The 24,084-nt window shown below is 34.5% G+C and overlaps 1 protein-coding gene and 1 long non-coding RNA gene across 4 annotated transcripts in view; one reads left to right on the top strand and one right to left on the bottom strand.

The window, feature by feature from the left end:
- The window catches only part of appb (amyloid beta precursor protein b), a 45,091-nt gene that overhangs the window by 10,010 nt on the left and 10,997 nt on the right, over positions 1-24,084 (top strand). For 2 of the 3 annotated variants that reach the window (XR_015498710.1, NM_152886.2), the window contains 6 exon segments: positions 867-1,034; positions 4,671-4,800; positions 5,063-5,175; positions 8,843-9,033; positions 11,673-11,917; positions 21,285-21,418. Coding sequence is in view for 2 of the 3 variants with exons in the window: in NM_152886.2 (NP_690842.2) it covers positions 867-1,034; positions 4,671-4,800; positions 5,063-5,175; positions 8,843-9,033; positions 11,673-11,917; positions 21,285-21,418 (981 nt within the window). In the remaining variant the exon portion in view is untranslated. 3 annotated transcript variants of the gene reach the window in all.
- On the bottom strand, positions 5,882-6,964 carry LOC147842404 (uncharacterized). Its single transcript, XR_015499699.2, has 3 exons — positions 6,457-6,964; positions 6,163-6,309; positions 5,882-6,087 (listed from the first exon to the last, which is right to left on the bottom strand). It is a non-coding gene; the product is annotated as an uncharacterized LOC147842404 (long non-coding RNA).

Raw genomic sequence — 24,084 nt, 5'->3', positions numbered from 1 at the left:
TGAACACTCCTAGTAGTGATAACAAATACAATAGTCCTTCATGCAATATTTCTGTCATGAATTATTCACATTGCAGTACATGCTGAGAACTCATAAACCTAACATTGTTCAATAGGAAACTGTTTATCCAGTCGGCAAGTTGGGACTACATTTGGTGCAATATTGTTTGTATGTATATTTAAAGTAATTTCCTGCCAGACAGGCAGTTGCAGTTTCTTTTGTGCTACATTATTTTCCTGCCTCTCTCTGTAAGTCATATAATTATGGCTGTCAGTTAAAAGCAAAGTTGACCCAAAAATAAAAAAAAGCACTTACTATTTTACTCACTCTGAAGTGGTGGTTACAAGTCTTTCTTCTGTTGAACACAAAGGAAGATATTTTGAAGAACGTTGGTAAGTGGTAGCCATTGACTTACATACACTGTAGAAAAATGCTGGACTCCACACAATCAATTTGTGTTGGGACAACAAAATTAGTGGTTACAAATTTTAGTTGATTGAACATAAAACAGTTAAGTTTTCCCCCAAAAAAAGCAAAAAAAAAATGTGTAGGTTCAGCTCAATTTAAACAAGTAGTTTGAACACTAGATGAAATAGATATATACATATTGTTATGGAAGTCAATGGCTACTGGTTTCCCACACTCTTCAAAATATCTTCTTTTGTCTTTGACATAATAAAAAACTGAATGTGAATGTCAATTTTTGGGAGAGAAAAAAAAAAGATCTACTTAATATTCTTATCAACTCATCAAGCAAATCATATACTCGATAATTGCTGACAAAGGCCCCATCGTGAAGCTGTCTAAAGATCATTGGCTTATGTGATAATGGTTCCTCATGTTCCTGCCGGTTGTGCTGTTGGCAGGTGCCGTCGGATGACTCGGTGGGCTTGTTGGCGGAGCCTCAGGTGGCCATGTTCTGTGGGAAACTCAACATGCATATCAACGTCCAGAGTGGCAAGTGGGAGCCTGATCCAACTGGCACCAAGAGCTGCATCAGCACCAAAGAGGGCATCCTTAAATACTGCCAAGAGGTAATGAGAGAGAAAAGAGATATGAAACAAGACGTGCGAATACATTGAGCTCTGCTGCGGTGTCAGCGTTAGTCGTCAATAGCTCGTGCAGGTTGTAAAACATTATTGTATCGTGATTACTTTAGTAATTAAAATCAATTATATAATGACAGTCAAAGTAATTAATGACCATGGGGATTCTGAGCATTACATAAGCAAGTCAGGTACTATGTTGTGACTGATTATTATGAGATTTTTTTTTATGACTGATGCTGTTTTTGAGGTAGCAGTGTGACAGATATATGATTTAGTTCAAATATACTCTTATGTGAAAAATAGTGAGTAGGAATTTGATGAGGAAATTTATAAAGGAACAGTATTGACATGTATAATTTTACAAAAGTATGTCTATTTAAAAGAAATGCTTTTTTCTGTACATTAGAGAATTCTGAAAAACAAAGTTACATTTTCCACAAGAATATTAAATAATGCAACTGCTTCCAACATTGATTAAAAGTTAATAAAAGGTTCTGGATGTGACAGAACAAAAGGCTGGAGTAATGACTGCTATAAACTCTTCCCTGATTTCACAGGAAAAAATATTGTAAAATATATTAAAATAGAAACTGTGGTAACACTTTAGTTTGTCACAATTTATGCTATTTTCAACTGGCTTATTATCTGCTTATTATCGCAATATTAACAGTTTTAGTAGTTATAAAGTATAATTTTATTCTACATCCCTAATCCTACCCAAAACCTATTACCAAGTTCCACCTTTCTAATTATTAATACCCAGCTAATACAATTTATTGAGCTAATAGCATCAAGATTAATTGTTAGTAGCATAAATCCTGACTTAAAATAAAGTGTTACCATAATTATACAGGGTGATTAAAAAAAATATGATAACTTTTGGGTTGATGTGTCTGGAGGGGGCCATATTGAACATCTATCAACTTGTTTTCTACTGAAAAAAACTTTAGGTACTCTTCACATTGATTCATAACCCAAGGTTCCCTAGTGTTTCTTTGATTTTTAAAGATGTGGTATTATTTTTGACTCACCCTGTATATTCATTTTAACTGCAATATTTTACACTATGACTGTTTTAACTGTGTATTTTGGACATAGTAAAAACGATACTGCTCAGCTGTGTGGACTAGTTTTCTGATTTGTCAATTGCGGCATTCCAAGCTATGTTATTCCCAGTTAAAAACCTCTTAACAACACAGACTCACCCGGGAACTTTGAATCACCATTAACGTCAGTAAATGCATTCAAATCCATAATTGCACTCCCATTCATATGTATTTGCTTTGTGTCTGGGTTTATTCTACGATTAAAAACCTTCTGGGTGTACATTATCCCTTACTTTTAACAATGTTTTACAATAAAAAAAAACTTTATTAGATGCCCCTGTTTTTAACCAATCACATGGCAGCAATTTAATGCAGCCAGGCATGGATTGTTGAGATGTCGAGAGGATGTGCTCCAGTTCAAACTGAGCATCAGAATGGGGAAGAAAAGTGGTTTAATTAACCTTGAAATTGTCATTTATTTGTTGGTGTCACAGGGGCTCCTCTGAGTATTTCAGAAACAGCTGATCGGCTAGGATTTTTATGCACATACATCAGTAAACTTCACAGAGAATGGTCCAAACAGACAATGTTCAGTGAGCAGCAGGTCTGTGGTTTCACTGTGGTCTGTGGTGCCTTGTTCATGCCAGAAGTCAAAGGATAATGGCCATACTGGTTTAAAATGATAGAAAAGCAACAGTATATCAAAATACTTGAGTTCTGCAGAAGAGCGTCTATGAAGACTCAACATGTCAAACCTTGAAGCACACAAGCTACAGCTGGAGATGAAGAGCACACTGGTCACACTCAAATCAGAATAAGAACTGAAACCAACACTACAATTCACCAGGGCTAAGAAGAAATTGGTCTGGTTTGGTCTTGTTTTCTGCTGTGACATTTGGCTGATAGTATCAGAATGTGCCATATTGACTGACCAGACTGCTGGTATACTCATCATGTGAGAGCTACTTCCAGCAGAATAACATGCCACAAAACTCTGAGAACTCAAACTGGTTTCTTGAACATTACAGTGAGTTCACTATACTCCAATGACATCCACTTACACCACAAATTAATCTAGTAAAGCACCTTTGGGATGTGCTGTAACAGAAGATTTGCATCTTGGCTATGCAGTTGACAAATCTGCAACAACTGCTTGATTTAATCTTATAAATATTAACCAAAATCTATGAGGGTTGCCAAGTTCAAGTTGAGCTTTATTGTCATTTCGCTGCATGTGTGGGCATACAGTGGAATAAAATATTGTGTCTCGCAGGACCTTGGTTCTACGTAAATAAACATGAACATAAATATGAACACTGGATAAATCATTCCAACACTTTGAACTGTTTACCCTACACACTGTTGTGCGTGAAAATCCCAGTAGATCAGCAGTTTCTGAAATACTTAGACCTGTCTGTCTGGCACCAACAACAATGCCATGTTCAAAAACACTTAAATCCCCTTTCTTCCCCATTCTGCTGCTCTGTTTGATCTGCAGCATATCATCTAGACCATGTCTACATGCCTAAATGCATTGAGTTGCTGCCATGTGATTGGCTGATTAAAAATTTTGCATTACCAAGCAGTTGGACAGCTGTACCTAATAAAGTGGCCGGTGAATGCATATTTGAATTACACTGTTTTTATTAGACAGATCATAAGTTTTATAGGTACACAATTGCTTAATGATGAAGTTGTTTATCTTTTTATCGTCATTGCATTGCACGTTTATTAATATACCAAATTTCATACACAATGGTAATTAAGTGCTTTAGATAAAAATGAGAAGGTATTTTAAAAAAGTGAGAACTACATGTTAAATTATTTTACTTAGAATCGATTACTCGGAGATTAAAAAGATGATTAAACAGAGTTCTGTAAAAACAACATGAATAATGTCATTGTCAGTTGCCATAGTTGCAATTCATCGTCTAAACCAGTGGTGCTCAACCCTGTTCCTGGAGATCGACGTTCCTGCAAAGTTCAGCTCCAACCCTGATCAAACACACCTGAACCAATTTATTAGGACCTAAACAGCACTTGATAATTACAGGCAGGTGTATTTGATATGGGTTGCAACTGAAATCTGCACAGAGGTCGATCTCCAGGAACAGGGTTGGTCACACCTGGTCTAAACATTGTTCAATGCACCAATGTTTTGGATAAGTTTGGATAAAACACATGCTGGATAAGTTGGCGGTTCATTCCGTTGTGGTGGCCCCTGATTAATAAAGGGACTAAGCTGAAAAGAAAATGAATGATTTAAATATTTGCCTTTTTTGCTAAAATACTTTCTTTAAATTCTTTTAATTGTTTAGTTTTTTCAAGGTGTAGATACTCAGTCTCATTCATTTGTCACCAATACATCTCATTTCGACATTCTAATATGTAAAACCTACTTTTCACTATCCAGTCACTTCGTTATAGATAAAATCAAGGTCTCTTCTCCTTTTCTTTTCCTCACTGAATAGCCTGTTTCACTCGGAAATAGGTCAGATTATAAAAGTAAAATGGGTTGCCAATGCCTTTTCTGTTCACTCTAACAACAATTTGTACCTTGTCTTGACTCCCACAGGTATACCCAGACCTCCAGATCACTAATGTAGTGGAGGCCAACCAGCCTGTCAGCATCCAGAACTGGTGCAAAATGGGTCGCCGCCAGTGCCGCAGTCACACGCACATTGTTGTTCCCTACCGTTGCCTGGGTATGTATGTGTGTGTTCACATAAAGAAAATCCTTCAACGTGACACTTACATCAGAACACTCTGCCACTCCTGGGGTATTAACCTGGATTTGTGGAACATTAAACTAATGCTTTTAGCACGGCTCTTGTTCGATTTCCTATCATCATTCTGCATCAGATAAGATGAGATTCATTAAAACACCATCAAAATTTGCTCAGGATGCTTTACACATCAGCAGAAATCTATTTGAGCACCTGCTGAGCAAATGTTTGTTTATTTCAGTTGGGGAGTTTGTCAGCGATGCCCTCCTCGTCCCAGATAAGTGCAAGTTCTTGCACCAGGAGCGAATGGACATGTGCGAGAGTCATCTACACTGGCATACAGTGGCCAAAGAGGTCAGCGATCGCACCACATCACATTTACACTTTCACGTATTAATAACAGAAAAGTCGGATCAGATTTCTGTTTCTGGAACCGGCACCTATTTTGGTTTAGATCAATCTTTTATGCTGCTGAAAATATGTTTGAAGGGACAGTTCATCTAAAAATAAAAATGACCTCATCATTTGCTCTCCCTCATAAGGTTTTAAATCTTTATGAGCTTCTTTCTTCTATTAAACACAAAAGAAGATGTGTTTTAAAATGCTGGTTGCTGGCACACATTGACTTTCATAGTAGGAAAACTATTGCTATGGAAGTCACTGGATGCTAGCATTTTTCAAAATATTCAATATATATACTGTGTGTATATATATATATATATATATATATATATATATATATATATATATATATATATATATATATATATATATATATATATATATATATATATATATATATATATATATATATATATATGTTTTGTTTAGGGAAATATTTTTAGTTTAAGACTATATGTTTTGTTTAGGGATAAATGTTTAGTTTAAGACTATATGTTTTGTTTAGGGAAATATGTTTAGTTTAAGACTATATGTTTTGTTTAGGGATATATATTTAGTTTAAGACTATATGTTTTATTTAGGGATAAATGTTTAGTTTAAGACTATATGTTTTGTTTAGGGATATGTATTTAGTTTAAGACTATATGTTTTATTTAGGGATATATGTTTAGTTTAACACTATATGTTTTGTTTAGGGATATATATTTAGTTTAAGACTATATGTTTTGTTTAGGGATATATGTTTTGTTTAAGACTATGTTTTGTTTAGGGATATATGTTTAGTTTAAGACTATGTTTTGTTTAGGGATATATATTAAGTTTAAGACTATATGTTTTGTTTAGGGATATATGTTTAGTTTAAGACTATGTTTTGTTTAGGGATATATATTAAGTTTAAGACTATATGTTTTGTTTAGGGATATATATTAAGTTTAAGACTATATGTTTTGTTTAGGGATATATGTTTTGTTTAAGACTATGTTTTGTTTAGGGATATATATTTAGTTTAAGACTATATGTTTTGTTTAGGGATATATGTTTTGTTTAAGACTATGTTTTGTTTAGGGATATATGTTTAGTTTAAGACTATGTTTTGTTTAGGGATATATATTAAGTTTAAGACTATATGTTTTGTTTAGGGATATATATTAAGTTTAAGACTATGTTTTGTTTAGGGATATATGTTTAGTTTAAGACTATGTTTTGTTTAGGGATATATATTAAGTTTAAGACTATATGTTTTGTTTAGGGATATATGTTTTGTTTAAGACTATGTTTTGTTTAGGGATATATGTTTTGTTTAAGACTATATGTTTTGTTTAGGGATAAACCAAAAAAGATCCAAATATTTAGCTGTTAACAATAGGGGTGTAACGATACACTCAGCTCACGATACGATGTGTATCACGATATAATGTTCACGATTCGATATGTATCACGATATTTGGAATAAAAATTTAAAATTTAACTGAAATGCAAATTTTACTAAGTAAACTATTTTTTATGTATTTCTTTTGTTTTAACTTGTTAAACTGAACCTTCTTTAAGAAAATAAATTAAACAGGCCTGTCTCTGGAAAATAAAACAAAATTAAAAACTTCTTAAAAATATTATTGAAATGACAGAGACAAAATTAAGGAACAATTTAAGTAAAGGGGCAAAAAAAAAAAGCTTTCTATTCAATTGAATTTAACAGTAAGAGCTAAGGCTTTGCTTGGTCACTTGCGTTTTTTGTGTGTGCAAAAAAAAAAAATCCACATTTCCAGGTATTTAATTCATATTTAATTAAATTAATTTAGAGATATCTGTAATTACAATTGTGACTAGTCAAAACTCATTTAGAGATATCTGCAAATAATTTTCAATGGAAGTCAATGGAGGAATATGACTAGTCATAATATATTTGCAGATATCTCCAATCTGATTTCATACTAGTACAATTGTAATTGCAGATATCTCTAATTGTCATTCTGACTAGTCGAATTATAATAATGACTAGTCAAAATATAATTAGAGATATCTCTAAATATATTATTGGATAGTCAGAACAAAGGCTTAAATGCTAAAACGGCTTGCCATACGCGCGCATCTATCAGTCTGCCGTCTGTAGTAACAGCTCACGGTCAGCTCACGTCATGTGTGATTTTGCGGTGGGAACATTATATGAAGACAGAATGATATTTTAGGGTGAAATGTACCTTATAAATACAGTATGTGACTCTTTCAACACCATTAGGAGGTATCCCTGTCGCTGTGCAAAGTATGTAAATCACTGTGAAGACTTTAAAACTTAGGATGTTTGACCCAGTATGCGTGTCAAAAAGCGGACAACTCTAAAGCAATGACTGTACAACCGAAATCTTGCCAGACGTCTGATTTTGAGAGGATGGGCCATCCTCTATATCAGCTCCACTCATCTTGGTCTGCTAACATTACTGCTGCTGCAATCTGAACTTACGTGCGACAGCAGGTGGAACGTAGCTCACGTGCAAACAACTCAACTAATAAGAGAAAACGGACGTCATATCGTAATCAAATCATCATAACGCCACAATGCATATTGTGACATTTTTGCATCACAATAAATCGTACAACGATAAATCGTTACACCCCTAGTTAACAATTATACTGGCAAAACTCATACTTTGTTTATCATGTCTGAACGTGATTCTGGGTGAATGCGCTTCTTTCAGTTGGTTTTAGGGAAGTGGGTAAGCGGATCAATCGGTGCTTTTGAAAACAGTATCGGTTGGGTTTAGGGAAAGAGGAGGGTAGGTGGATCGGTCAGTCATTCAGTCAGTCAAACAGTCAGTTGACAGCGACCTCTGGGATTTACGTGAGAACAACAGGCGTGAATGACATCCAAGCATAAAATGTTCCTGAATGAAAGTGAAAGGACCAAACTGCATTCAAAGTCAACAAATTAAAAATGAAACACGGCGGTTCATTTCGTTTTGGCGACCCCGGATTAATAAAGGGACTAAGCCGACAAGAAAATAGATGAATGAATGAATAAACGCCCGAAATTACATGAAACTCCAGTGGAAATGTGGATAGCATGGTGACGCAATGACATTTATCGAATTATGTGCCTTAACGGGATCATTAATGAACCTTCAAAAAGCAACTCAGGTAAACACCTTAATCTTATTATTGTCTGATTCAGATTTAGGCAAATAATTTAATCACTGATGTCCATGTAAACTTGGTTATGTCATGTCCTAACAAAACATACATCAAGGGAAAGATTATTTATTCAGCTTTTATATCTTTTTATAAAGCTCAATTTAAAAAAAAATGTCTCTTGTCTTTTGTGGTTCAGGGTCACATAAATGCTACAAATCCTCAGCGCAAAATTTTAATCTTGAGTATTAATGTAGAAAATTGTAAACACAAGTTTTTTTTTTTGTTATTATTTCTTGTTAAACAAAAGTCTCCTTTGCACATCTGAACACATACATCCTACTTCCACATTAAATGATGGTGCAAGAACATTATAATTGAGTATGATGTATAATTCATCTCTCATAACCCACGAGTGTGTTCCACATATAGCTGGATGATGACTCAGCTCCTCATTCCTCTCTGGCTTTATCTGCATCTGTCTGTGCCTCTGCAGTCCTGTGGTGATCGCTCCATGAATCTGCATGATTATGGTATGCTGTTGCCGTGTGGAATCGACCGTTTCCGGGGCGTGGAGTTTGTGTGCTGCCCAATGGAGGAGCAGAAAGACTTGGACAGTGAGGAGCAGGAGGAGGCTAACTCTGACGTGTGGTGGGGCGGTGCTGAGACTGAGTACACTGACGCCAGGTAGAGTTTTTCAATTCTTCATGAAAAATTGCATATCATTTTGTTTGTATTGATTTCACAACATTTTATGAGAGTACTGCTCCAAGTTATATATAAACATACATATACACATACATATATTTGGATCATTCATTCAGTCACTCGTTTTCCTTTAGTCCTTTTATTCATCAGGGGTCGCCATAATGAAATGAACCACCAACTTATCCAGTATATGTTTTACACAGCTGATGCTCTTCTAGCTGCAACCCAGTACAGGGAAACACCCATACACACTCATTCACACACATACATTATGGCCAATTTAGCTTATTCAATTCACCTATAACACATGTCTTTGGACTGTGGTGGAAACCCGCGAGAACACATGCAAACTCCACAAAGAATCATCATCTGGGATATTTGGTTAAAGATAACATAAATATATTTTGTAAACTCCTCTAAATACTTTAATATTCAATTATATCTAGAAAACATCAATTAAATACATCAATAACACTTTATAGCAGGGGTGCCCAAACTTATTCTAATGAAGGGCCAAAGACTGAACTTAATTGAGTGCTGTGAGCCAAAGTTAAATATAACAAACTATATTACATTAAAGTTGCCACGGGTAATATCCTAATTTATTAATTAATATTTAAAAATAAATAGAAAACATTACTTTAAACATATTAACAAATGCATTTTTTAAGCATTTTATCATGAATATATTAGAATAAAACCAACAATTGCATTTAGAGCACAACGGAGTTTGATGCTAAACACACTACTCAAGCTGCACCTTCTTTTGCATCGAGTGACAGTAAATACATTAAAAAAATCTAAAACATTTAACTGGAGTTAGCTTTTTTGTACCTCAATAATAACACAAACAAACAAAAGGATACATTAAATTAGAAATGACAATCTCTATTAAAGGCATTCCCCAACCCCCACTCATCATTTCTTCTATGGGATGACTGGCCAAATCAAAGGTTATCATGGGCATCTCTGCTTTCTAGTAACTGTGAATCATTTATTAAGCTTTAGTTAAACAAACAGTTCATTGATCATTTGCTAAACATTAACTGTACATTAATAGATAAAACATACAATTTGTACTGTATTTTGTATTGTTGTATTGTACCGTAATATGTTCTGTTTATAAATACAGTTACAAATGCTTTATTCCTGATCTAGATGCACATATACAATACACATGCTAACTGTATTTTCATAATTTGTTAATGATTAAATTTTCACTTCTAAAATAAGTATTGCCTTATTTAAAAACCATTCAAAAGTAGTCAGTGTTTTTTAAGAATAAGTAAGTAAATGATTACTAAACTAATAAATAATATGGATAAAACATAATAGTTACTCAGCATGTCAGTAAATGCTTTATTAGCACACATTCCTACACTTTTGTGAGCTCATCAGAAATAAGAACTGTTTACTTTGTACATGTTTTAAATGACCATTAAAGGCTTGATTTATTTCAAGATACAAAAATGAAACTGTACAGCTGTATCTAATGAAAAATAAATCTTTGCAATCTTATCTAAAAATAAAATGACTGTAGAGTTTCAACATGGCAACAGTGTAACAGTGTCAAAATAAATGGATAGATGCAACGTTTGAGATCTATACAATAGAAAAAATCTCTTCTGTAGATCATTTAAAGAAGGATATATTCCTGGGAAAATGGATGAAATGGGTTGAATATATTTCAGTTAGAAGACCTGATTTTGTTGCTATAAACAAATAGAAGATGCTTAACTGATAAATATATGCTAATGTGTGTATATGTATATAGTTATATATATATATATATATTCACAGTGTAATCTGTGTTATCCCCATGTGTATAATGAAGATGGGCATTTGAGATCATTCTGGAAGTATTTATATTATGACTTGCGTTCTCACCCTGGATGTAAAAATTCTTTACATTTTTTATTATTTTCTTTTATTTATTAATGTATCATTTAAATTTTATTATTATTATTATTTAGTTTTTTTAATGTTATTGTTCTTTTTATAATTTTACAAAATTTGAGTACTATGTATAGTTAGTGGGTGGCGCACAGGGTAGCAAGTTCTCTTCACAGCAAGAAGGTCGCTGGTTCAAGCCTCGGCTGGGTCAGTTAGCGTTTCTGTGTGGAGTTTGCATGTTCTCTCACGTGGGTTTTCTCCAGGTGCTCTGGTTTCCCCCACAGTCCAAAAACATGTGCTATGGTGAATTGGGTAGGCTAAATTGTCCGTGGTGTATGTGTGTGAATGAGTGTGTGTGGATGTTTCCCAGAGATGATTTGTGGCTAGAAGGACATCTGCTGTGTAAAACATATGCTGGATAAGTTGGCGGTTCATTCCGCTGTGGCGACCCCAGCTTAATAAAGGGACTAAGCCAAAAAGAAAATGAATGAATGTATAATTAGTACACCTGACAATAATAGGTCAATTGTATGTCATTTAAGGTCACATTCTGAGATTTAAATGTACCTTGAAATATTGTATGACTGTACTCAATTGAGTGTTAACAATAAACAAAATAAAAAATTGAAAAAAGAAAATTGAAAAAAAAAAATACTAATTTGTTTAATTCTTATTTAAAACAAAATGTTGTACATGTAATTTTCTCATGAATCTCTGCATCACAGCGTGCTGAAAGAACAGGTCACAGCCAAGCCTGAGCCCGCAGTGACTGAGGATGATGAGGATCTCAACAATGAGGAAGAGGAAGTCTGGGACAACGATGAAGACGGTGACGGTGAAGATGATGAAGATGAGGAGGACGATGATGAAGATATAATCGATGAGCAAGACACCAGTGAACAGACCTCCAACATTGCAATGACGACCACCACCACAACCACAACAGAGTCCATAGAGGAGGTTGTGCGAGGTGAGATTTGTGTGCATGCATAGTAGTAATATACCAAACAATCTCATAACATACCGGTCAAAAGTTTTGGATCATTCAAACATGAAGAATTGTTGCTCAAACAACTTTTCTGATTATTATCAATGTTGAAAACTTGCATAATTTTTGGTGGAAACCACAATATATTGCCTATACATAAATAGCAAAAATTAGCGTTCAGAGTAATACTTTTAACCATCATATATTGCCTATACATATATTTTGAAAATTAGCATTCAATCTAATAATGATATGGTGCGAGGACTCAAATCAAAGATATTTATAAGGTGAAAACTGACTAAATACTTAATTTTAAAAAAAAATGCTGCTATTTAGAAATGTCTGTTTATCAAAGAGTAGACTGAATATGGGGTTCCCAGAAGTATATTAATTATATTAAAACAGGAATTTAAATATTGACGATAAGCTATCAGTTTAAACTCAGCACACATAAAGAAACCATAGGTGCATAGGAGAAAATGTGTGAAAAGCAATCAGATATACTCGCACACTATAAGTAATTGCTCAAAGATGTTTTAAATGTAGTGCTTCATTCTCCTGACCATCATCTGACATATGCATACCTGTCAACCCTCCTGTTTTTGCTGGGGATCTCACATGTTTTACCATTCCATTCCTCCATCATCCCGTTTAAGTATTTTTGATATTTCTATGAAAAGTGAAAGGAGCATCAAAGAGCCGATCTCAAATGTGGTATAATTGCAAGAGCTGTTCAAGAGAAATATGCTTTCACCTTATATTGGTTTGAAAGCATATTGAAATTAATATTAAAATGGCTGCATTCACTTCCTTTCCATTAAAGCTATGCATCGACCGTCACCCTTCCTATTCAACCTCTGAATCAGTCATGTAAATCAGTCTAACAGTGCTGATTGACGGACACGCTACATAGTGATGAAGACACTGTTCACAGAGCGAAAAGAGGACACTTTTGGATTTGGGTGTGTTTTTAAACAGACAAATACACTTAATAATATGTAAACATTTCCGTCCTGGTGTGTTTAATTATGAACACAAATTATATAGTCATGACAAAGACCTTTTAAGGCAAGTCTTTTCACTCTGAGGGCATCTTTAAACCGCCTCTCGGGCAGAATGCTTGAATGGGGAATGGGAAAACATCAAATTCTCCAAAACTGTTTGCTAAGCTGAAGATTACATTACATATTTGGAATCATCAATAAAATGAACAAAAACCGTCTCATAAGTTTCATTTTTAAACATTCAAATCAAACTAAATCTGCATGTTTCCAGGGTGCTCAAGCTAATGCGCGTGTGCACTCAAAAGGAACAAGATCACGACACCAACCTCATTTATGGTCGTTCTACACATTATCATCCTCTTGATTATGATCGTGTGATTACGCTGGCCTTCTGGAGCTAGACAAACTACAGATTTCAAGTTATATGTGAACATATTTCTTATGTCTGTGAAGCAAGTATTTGCTGAGATTCAAGTGGTTTGTTGACCACAAAGCATGTCATAAAAGCACATGTCTGGTTCAAGCTTCTCCCCTCAGAGAAACATCAGCATATAAGGATCGACGATTGCCTCCTGTACTAATAGGCTGGGCTTAATTCACCACATTGACCGTTAAAATTTTCCCCATTCAAAACTATATGGGTAACATCTTGTGTATTTTAGAGTCTTTAGTCATGACCATAAACATTACGAAAGTAATGAAATGCATATATATATATATATACACACACACACACTCACACATTCACACACACACACACACACACACACATATAAGCGTTAGATTTAATAAATCTTTGAGCATGTATTGACTGTGCAGGACTATTTGTTTGCTTTTTGCACATTTTAACACTGAAAATAAGAACACTAATGACAATTGATTGAGCACCAATAATAAATTATCTTAATAAAGCAGTAATTCAGTGAGACTAAAGTAATAATGCTGAAAAGGTAGCTTTACATCTCAAAAATAAATTACATTATAACAAATATCACAGTATAAAACATTTTTGTTACTGTTTTATTGTTTATTTAAATAAAAATGCAACCTTGATCAAAAAAGGGTTATTTTGAAACATCCCAAACTTGTGACCGCTAGTGTGTATTTCAGTATCCAGTGTGCAGTTCCTAGAATGCACTGGACAGGCAGAACAAAACTAAAACTTATGAAATCAAGAGTGTCTCTTCCCCATTAGCGGTGTGCTGGGCCCCTGCTCGGTCAGGGCCGTGCCATGCCAAGCTGCCCCGCTGGTATTTTGTGGCAGAGAAGGGCCGATGCGCCTCCTTCACCTTTGGGGGTTGCGGGGGAAACCGCAATAACTTTGAGTCAGAGGAGTACTGCATGGCTGTCTGCAGCAGCAGTGTGTGTAAGTCAAGACGTCTCCTCAGAGGAAGTTCTGCTCTCTAACCAGCACCTCGTCTCTTTCTCACTTTCTTCACTTCATTCGTTGCCAAACTCACAAGCTCAGCAGATGGCTGGATGCTTTAGCCCGCATGGATTACAGGTCTCTGTGAGGTGACTGTACAGCCAGAGCATCCAGTTCTTTTAGTTTAACCTCCTGTGCTGCTTTATTTCTGAACACACAGGAACTTTGCTTATACTCTTCATCCGTATTTCCTGAATCCACTAAACATGTCAAAAGAAAATATATGTGTGTGTTCAAATCACTATTGAAAGTTATAAGGGGAAAAATAGGCTTTCACTTTCATAAAAGTAAAAAAAAAGAACAACAGTAATACATGCATGCATAAACACATACATAAATATGGCCTGCATACATACCTAGACAATAATAATATATACTACTCTCATAAAAAAAGTCATAAATTAAAAAGGATTGTTGCCGTATTTATCGGGCTTTATAATTTTTACATGTTCTTTAAAGACATTTGCAAGAGATGATGACTTGATTTGACTGGAGATTTTTATACTATGTGGAGATGAAAATTGAGTATTCTTAACTGGACTACTATTAAATACATATGGTTCACTGTGAACGTGTTGTTTAGTGAAACATGTTGATAAGCAAACAGGATTTCAATTGAAAGTTATTTCCTCACTAATGCTCTTTATTTAGCATAGTAATGCCTCTCCTCCATTGACATCCATTAAAAAACAGCCTTTGGTCTAGCATTAGCATTAGCTGTTATGCTTTTTGGCTAATGATTTTCAGCTTGTCATCTATTGGCTTTGATGTGACTTCACAATGGCACATAAAATAGTCAAACATAAAAGAGTTTTTAGTACATGCCAACCAGAACATGTAAATAAGGGCGCGTGGCTAACTCACATGCAGTGTGCATGAGCCTGAACATGACGCTGCTCATGAATAGGGCCAAACAGAATCTGCAGACATTTTTTGCTATTTCTGCTTGAGAATTTAAAAAGAAATCTGCGGATTTATGCAGATTTATTTTAGGAGAATCATAACTAAAAACTTAATAAATTAAATAAAAAATAATACCTTTTAAACTATTTTTGAATGTTTACAATGCAAATCCAATTAGATCCACTTATTTGTTAAACAAAACAAGTTTCTCAAATAACATAACTATACTAAAAGATAAAAAATGTTACTTTACTAACTGTATTGTAAATAAATCATTTTAATGCTCCTATTATTACATCACAATAATATTAGTGAAATTAATTTAAAAACAGAATAATAAATTTACACACAATTACTCAAGTAAATACATACTTGTATGTATTGACTCAATGATGGACTAACAATCTGCGGAAATCGGTGGATTACTGCATGTGCAGATTCCGTGTGGGCCTACTCATGAGTCTGAGGGAAGAAGATCAGATCAACAATCTCAGGTGAACTTTTGTTTGTGATTAAGATGAGCTGTTTTGGATTACTGATTTGAAACTGTGAATGTGAGTACAGAATATCTCTGTGTACACTATCCCTCAGCAAGTAAACAGTCACTTGTGTAGCATTAGCCTCTGCTGACTAACAGGTTTTATTACCCACCCGGTAACACGACTGATTCACATCCAGGTGCTGTAAACCTTATATAAGGAAAATGAAAGTAAAATAGACAAATAACCTAAAGTTATGTCATTAAATACCTAGTCTTTTTGATATATTGGTCAAAATGATTGACTATAATACCTCTCAGACAAAGCTTAATTTAGTATAGACTGCAAGGCTGGGAATTGCAATCAACTCAATTATTCAGTTTAATACTTATTTATAAGGTTTTAATTAGATTTTTAATTTGTTCAGATTAGATTTGTTTTGGTAGAGCAACACAAAAGTTAGCAATATTTTCAGGACAAGAGCAGAAGTATTCGGATGTATTCAGATAATTTTTACACATTTTGAAGTATAGCAGGCGTATTAAGAATGTATTTGAGACCTTCCTAAGTTTATGTAGTTTTGTTAAATTGAAGATCGATTTACAGTAAATGAAGAATACTTTCTTTTACCCAGCCCTATGATTCCACCAAAAACAATACATTCACATTTCCATATCAGGTAGCATGAGATTCCATGAGTTGTCGTGATTTGAATACTACTGTAATTGAATATTATATTACATTTCATCCACACCATCTGCACCTTATCTGGATATAGTACAATAATAGTACAATGGTATAGTACAGTCTTTGATGAAGCAGAATAAACCTCACAACCTAATAGTTTGATTCACATTTAAATTGTAAAAATTCTAGAGTTCAGACTTAGATAATGCTTGACTATTTTAGTAGGTTTCCTGGGAGAGAACCCTAAACTTGGAGATAGATGAGCCCAAGGTACCCACCTGGTCAATAAGCATTAGGAGGGATACGAGATCAGATAGTTCTCGATAACTTCCCAAGAATAGACCGCTAACTGCGCCAATTTGTACGTAGTAGGAGCTTGTGACTTTAACTTTAGTCGCATGTTTTTTGAGTTGGAGGAAACCGGAATACCCGGGGAAAACCCACACGAACACGGTGAGAACATGCAAACTCCGCACAGAGAGTGTCAGCTGGCTCAGCTAGTGTTTGAACCAACAACCCCCTTGCTGTTGGGCAACAGTGCTAGCCACTGTGTCACCCGAACTTTGAATTGAGGAGGAGGGAGAAGGGATGGATGGGGGGGGTAACGAAGATGAGGAATGAAGTTTAGGCTGAATATTTATATTAAATTTAGAATGATTCGATTGGCTAGTTAGTGATTAGTGTTAGGGATCAGCTGTAGTGAATCCCATCACGTGCTCCTCTCAAAATTAGTTTGCGAAACTTCCCTTAATATTTTTTTATGAATTCTTGAAATATATTATCTAAATGTCTATAATAAATTAAATCTTAGGTGTCCGTTGGAAATCTCACTCAATTCATCAGAACATTTACAATCTCCATGACTGAACTGCAAGTTATCAATATCAGTAATATAAATAAAATATTAAAGTTGTTCAAGTGCGTAATAGTTGCTGTGTAAAATGTTTTCTGAGTCAGTGGTATCCTCCAGAGATCCTCCAGAGTAGATACTGACAGATTTGATAGGCTGAGTGTTTGTTTGTGCTTGTGTCTGTTTCGAGTGCGCCCGCATGTCAGTGTGTGTGTTTGTGAATCTGCTGAGCACTGCAGTACTGGATGTGCCTCTCTCTCTGGGCGTGTGTGTTTATCTCAGTGTGTGGCCAGTGATAGAGCTGCAGTCGGCCTCTGGTCAGACCGGTCTGTGGCAGTGGTTCAGTGAGCGCTTTCTGCTCGGTTAAGCACAATGCTGGACTCTGTGGGAAAGTGACAGCGGAGCAGCCCTCATCCTGACAGGGCATATTCCTCACAGCCGGGCTGGCTGTTCCCGCATGCTCGCTGTCAGAAAGTGTCACAGCAGCCTCAGAGGAGATGATATACAATTCACACAGTTACAGTAACACAATGACGTTTAGAAATATCACTGCATTGCAGCATAGCATACCAACTAGCAATTCATTTGAAGGGCACCTATTTTACCCCTTTTTCTAGATTTAAGATATGTTTTTCATAATGTGTTTGTAAAGTTTCAGCTCAAAACATCAATCAGATTATTGGTTATAGCTTTCAGAGTCTTGGAATCTTCTGCTCTGAACACAATGTAGCTGTTTTTAATGCCTGTGCTTTTAATGCTAGTTCTCCCCGCCCACCATTCACACGTGCCTGTCAAAGTGTGCCTTAATCTCCACCTCGGCTGTGTCAGATCAACAGCACAATGACAGACATGAAGGAAGCAGATCTCACATAACGTTTGTGAGAAATACTACTGTAAGAACTTTCCCAATGATTATTTGATGGATTTCTTGTTGAGTTGCAACAATGAGTCACCCACAATGTTGTTACATAGTTCACTCACAGACACACACGCACACACAGCGAGTGCGTTTAACTTTGCTGTGTTATTGCATGGCAAATGTAATAGGATACACATTAATATACACTGCTCTATGGATATCTGAACCTGATGTAACGTTCACAAACCGGGATTGATTTTAACATCTGCAAATAAAAAAAGAGGCTTATTGTCTTTATATCACTCCAGTATGACTGTAGAAACACTATACCTACACACAGTTCTGTCCAAACAGCTTCCAAAAGATGATTTTTATCATAGGTGCCCTTTAAAGATAGCTCAAAAAATGTTATAAACTTAGGATTACAAAATAAAACATTTCACAAAAATAATCTTCAAACAATTGATACAGTTTCAAAATTAAGACAAAAGTTTTGTTTTTATTAGTGGAACTGCACTATATTAGAATACCCTTTTTAATTTCTGTTCTTATTGATCTTATTTCGATATACGAGCAGGTGCAGCCATTGGAATCTTTTTGGCTGAAGACTTCCGGTCTCATTCACTTCCATTGATTTTTAGATGTTAAAAACGGCTCGTTATGCTGCTTTACGTTAAAAACTGATCTTTTCTAATTTTTATTATTATTCTTTTTATGTACAGTCATAAACACTTCGTCACCTTAGAATTATAAGATTCTGACATTTTTGTCAAAATTGAGTTATTGACATATTCTTATTAAATGACAACTTAATTGCATTAAAAAAAACTTTATTTAAAAAAACAAATGTTACACACAAACTGTTTGCTATAGGATGCAAAAACTTTGAAGCTCAATATCTCACAATCATTCAGAATACAGATAGAACTCTATAATTTCAAGGTGACGACTTGTTTGTAGAGCAAGTTGTTTGACCGTTTATTATTGCCAGTCATTTCTCCCATGGGCAACGGAATCAGAAGTCGCAAAAACGCCACACTTCCGCATTAATTCTGCAAGAATAAGGTCAATACAGTTTTATTAAATTCTACACATTTTAGCTTCTTATGAGATTTGTGAAAATTGTCAGAATTTTGAAATTTAGTCATAAAAATGGAATTTACTGCAAAATAAAAAAATAGCAAATTGTTGAATAAAACAAAAATAAATAAAGTAGGACTGTACTTGTAATCAAATTTATATATGAACTGTTTCTATATTAAACTGCTAAAGCTATTTAAATATGAATTCTGCATGTTTCTCTGTAAAAAAAGATGTCATGACGTATTTTACTGAACACATTAAAACTTTATATAACGAATAATTATAAACAGTTGAAGTCAGAATTATTAGCCCCCCTGAATTATTTGCCCATGTTTATTTTTTCCACAATTTCTATTTAACGGAGAGCAGATTTTTTCAACACATTTCTAAACATAATAGTTTTAATAACTCGTTTCTAATAACTGATTTATTTTATCTTTGCCATGATGACAGTACATAATTTTTGACTTGATATTTTTCAAGACACTTCTATACAGCTTAAAGTGACATTTAAAGGTTTAACTAGGTTCATTAGGTTAACTAGGCAGGTTAGGGGAATTGGGCAAGTTATTGTATAATGGTAGTTTGTTCCGTAGACTACCAGAAAAAAAATAGCTTAAAGGGACTAATAATTTTGTCCTTAAAAAGGTTTTTAAAGAATTTAAAACTGCTTTTATTCTAGCCAAAATAAAACAAAAAAGAGTTTCTCCAGAAGAAAATATATTGTCAGACATACTGTGAAAATTTCCTTGCTCTGTTAAACATCATTTGGGAAATATTTAAAATAATAATAATAATAAATAAAAGGGGGGGGGTAATAATTCTGACTTCAACTGTATATTTTATGTATAAAATTTTTTATAGTTGGCAGTTCATTCTGCTGTGGCGACCCCAAATAAACCAGGGACTAAAGGCTGATTTATACTTCTGCGTTGAGCAATCACTATGACCGATGGCGCCTGCCTTGCGATTAACCGTGCATTTAAACTTCTCTGTGCTGTTTGTGTTTCTCTGCAATAACACTTCCAAAATGCTAGCTGGCAGCGGGTTTTTATGTTTCTGTTTCAAGTTTCTTCGTGGGTGTTTAGTTTTTTCTGAACTCTACAAGAAGCTAAAACTTGTTAATTCAGAGGCGGGATCCGGTGGACGTGTAACAACTTTAATCAGAAGGTAAACACAAAAAAAAAAGTTTCCACCTGGAGCTTCTTCACGGGACTCCACACTTAACTACACATAATCTTAACTTGACACACTTAATGTAAACATTCACTCAATCGGGCTCACGGCTATCTGCACCACCCCCACACTCGTCACAAGACGACCAATCACAGAGCTTGCGCTACACGTCGTTGTAATGTGTAGTTTTTGAGAGTTGAGCGTCATTGGCTGCGTCAGCCATGGCGAGGGATATGCGACCGTGCGAAGGCTGCACGTGTGCTTGACGCAGAAGTATAAATCAGCCTTAGTGCGAAGGAAAATGAATGAATGAATAAATGTTATTAGGAATTTTATTAGAAATAAAATTAATGGGATCTAATAATAAAATAAAACAATAGGAGGAAACAAATTTCATAGCATTCAAAAGAGTGCAGTTTTTTTCTTGTTGTTGTTTTTTCTTGTTGTTGTTTTCATTTATTTCATTCTTTAGGGTTGAAATATGGTTAAAATGTTTTTTTTTTTCTATTTCATTATTTCTTTACTTCAGTGTAGGATCTTAATCACACACATGATCATTTCTAATGCAGTGACATTTATTTTTATTTACATAGAAAACACATTTTTGGTCACACACAGATCTTCCGTTTCACACAACCTCCAGCATGAAACTCTTTCATCTCTCTGAGTCCACTTTCAGCCTCTTGCAGTAGAGCAACCTTTGGCAAAAGCAATCTCGCGCAAGCGTTTCTGTCTCTGCTAACCAATTTTAACCTGCGCCTGAACTAGCAGCTCTTTCCCAGGAGTCTTCGCTCTCTTTGCTGCAAGGAAGATTCTCTGGCTCCCATTTATCTGTCTTTTTTTGTGTGACTGTCATTGAACAAGACTCATCTCTGTCTCTAGTGCCAACCATGGCCCCGAGCCCTGCTGATGCGGTGGATCGTTACCTGGAAGCTCCAGGAGATATAAACGAACACATGCGCTTCCAGAAGGCAAAGGAGAGCCTGGAGGCCAAACACCGAGAGAAAATGTCAGAGGTGAGAACATCAGAAGATTTATTACCCTTCAGTTATATGAGAGGAAATTACAAAAGAGGAACTAAGAAAAAGTGCTATAAACACTGACAGCATTCTGTAATGAACAATATCGCATGAGTGCCGTGCTGATAAAGAATCAAATCACACAGCTTTGAGTGTGGGATTGCATTTATTCAGTGGTTTGGTGGCACACTTGTGTAAATAAATAAGAAACAACCACTGACTGTGTGAGGAACTAACTTTCAGTTCTGGATTCAAATCTCTGTTTGTCTGTTTAAGAGCTGAGCAAAAGCCTCTGTTGCTACTTCAAAAACGTCACTTTAGAGCTTGTAAGTAAGGAATGTTGAGACTCTTTTGAGGAATTATGCAGAGTATTATGAGACTATAAAGAGAGGATAAATTGTATGAAATTGTAATTAGGATTTGACTGAATGTGATGTTTGGTTAAATATACACTACCGGTCAAAATTTGGGGTATGTTTTTTTTTTTTTATATATATATAGATATTTATTCTGTTCATCAAGGCGGAATTTATTAAATGTAAAAAAAAATGGTTAAATTATTGAATATTTATTAACATTTGTATGTAGTTTTAAATTAAATTATTAATCCAGTCATTATTGTTTTATTACTATTACAATTAATAATAATAATAATAATTAATATTAGAGTGATTTCTGAAGGATCATGCCACTGATGTGACTGGAGTAATGAAGCTGAAAATTAATCTTTAAAATCACTGGAATAAATTAATAAATTAAATTATGCAATTAATTAAACAATTGTACTTTTTGTACCATTTTTTTTTAATAAATGCAGCTTTGGTGAGCAAGAGAAGCTTATTATAAAACATTTAAAAATCCTACTGACCCCAAACGTAGTGTATATACATTCAAAAGCAGAGTTTTATTTTTAAAAAGGACAAAAGAATATGTTTACTTTAAAAACAGTATTTAAATCATTTGACATTAGCATTTAGTTATCTTATATATTATCACATTACAGTAGACGGCAAAGATATTTATTAGCCCTCCTTTGAAAATTGTTTTATTATATATTTTTATTTTGCTTTTTCAAAAGTTAACTATACAGAACATTAAAAATAAGCAACAACCAAAATAATCGAAAACATACGCACTATATCAAAAAAATAATAATAATAATACATTTTTAAAAAGAAATGTAATTCCCTTTTTTAAATCCCTTTTTTAAATGAATTAAAGGGATTTAATTAACTTATATAATTAAAAAATGGATTCCAAATCTTTTTAAATAATTCACCCTTTTCTCTCAGTTTTCAATCCACTTTTAAATAATAGTTTTAATAAACTAATTGCTAATAACTCATTTCTTTTGTCTTTGCTATGATGACAGTACATAACAACAACAGTGCTTTGTTCTTAAGTATGCTAAAAATATTGACCTTGTGGCGTGTGTGTACTCCAATTTTACTGAAACTGACTAAATTTACAAAAAATGAATTTAATTCCTGAATATATATTTTTATCTGGGTGCCAGGTAGATATAAATCTACCAAATGGACACCTAAAAAAATTATAATAATTTTATATTTATATAAAGGGTATTTTCATCACATTTACACACAAAATTGGTTTTCTTTTTAGCTTAGTCCTTTTATTAATCAGGGGTCACCACGGTGGAATGAACCACCAACTTATCCAATATATGTTTAACGCAGCGGATGCCCTTCCAGCTGCAACCCATCACTGGGAAACATTCATATACATTCATTCACACTCATACACTACAGACAATTTAGCCTGCCCAATTTACCTATACCACATGTCTTTGGACTTGTGGGGGAAAACAGAGGAAACCCACCCAAACACGGAAAGAACGTGCAAACCACACAGAAATGCCAACTGACCCAGCCGAGGCTCGAACCAGTGACCTTCTTGCTGTGAGGTGAACTTGCTACCCACTATGCCACCGTGCTGCCCTACACACAAAATAATAAACTAAAATAACACTCAAAATAAAGGCTCAAAGTAGAATGCTACTAAAGTCCTCACAAACAATGTTGAGAGTGTAAAGTTTACTCTGAGAAAACATGGTCACAGTCTCAACCTTAAAAATGATTTCAAAAAATGTCAAACTGCTTTTATTCCAAGCAAACTAAAGGAAATAAAACATTCTCTTAAAGAAAGAAATATTATAGGAAACACGGTGAGAACTTTCTTGCTCTGTTAAGCTTCAAATATTTTAAAAATAATTTAAATTTCACAAAAGGGTTAATAATTCGGCCTTTCATTTTAAATGTTCTCTAATAGTCACTTTAGCCACATTTGACTTTTTAAAGGAATCATGAAATTAGAAACTTACAACAACTTGTCACAACCAATATTTAGTTCAAACTTTTAGAACAATTTCCACTGTTACATTTGGAAAAATAGTTTGTTTTTAAATTGTATAGATTTTTTTCTTAGAACCCACGTGACTCCAGTCATTGCTCCACACGCCGTAGGGAAAGTAATTGAAAAAATTGACCTGGAAAATTTGATCGATTATAGGTTAGGAATGTCGATTTCAATTACTTTTCGATTAATTGCCCAGCCTTAGTGTGCATGTGTGCGTGTGTGTGTGTGTGTGTGTGTGTTGAAGAGCCACGGAGTACATTATAACAGCTGACAGGTCAGGAACACTG

The sequence above is a fragment of the Danio rerio genome, chromosome 9, assembly GCF_052040795.2.
Source record: "Danio rerio strain M-AB ecotype USA chromosome 9, GRCz13ab, whole genome shotgun sequence".
NCBI classification, from domain to species: domain Eukaryota; kingdom Metazoa; phylum Chordata; class Actinopteri; order Cypriniformes; family Danionidae; genus Danio; species Danio rerio.
This window is presented reverse-complemented; position numbering and strand designations above follow the sequence as displayed.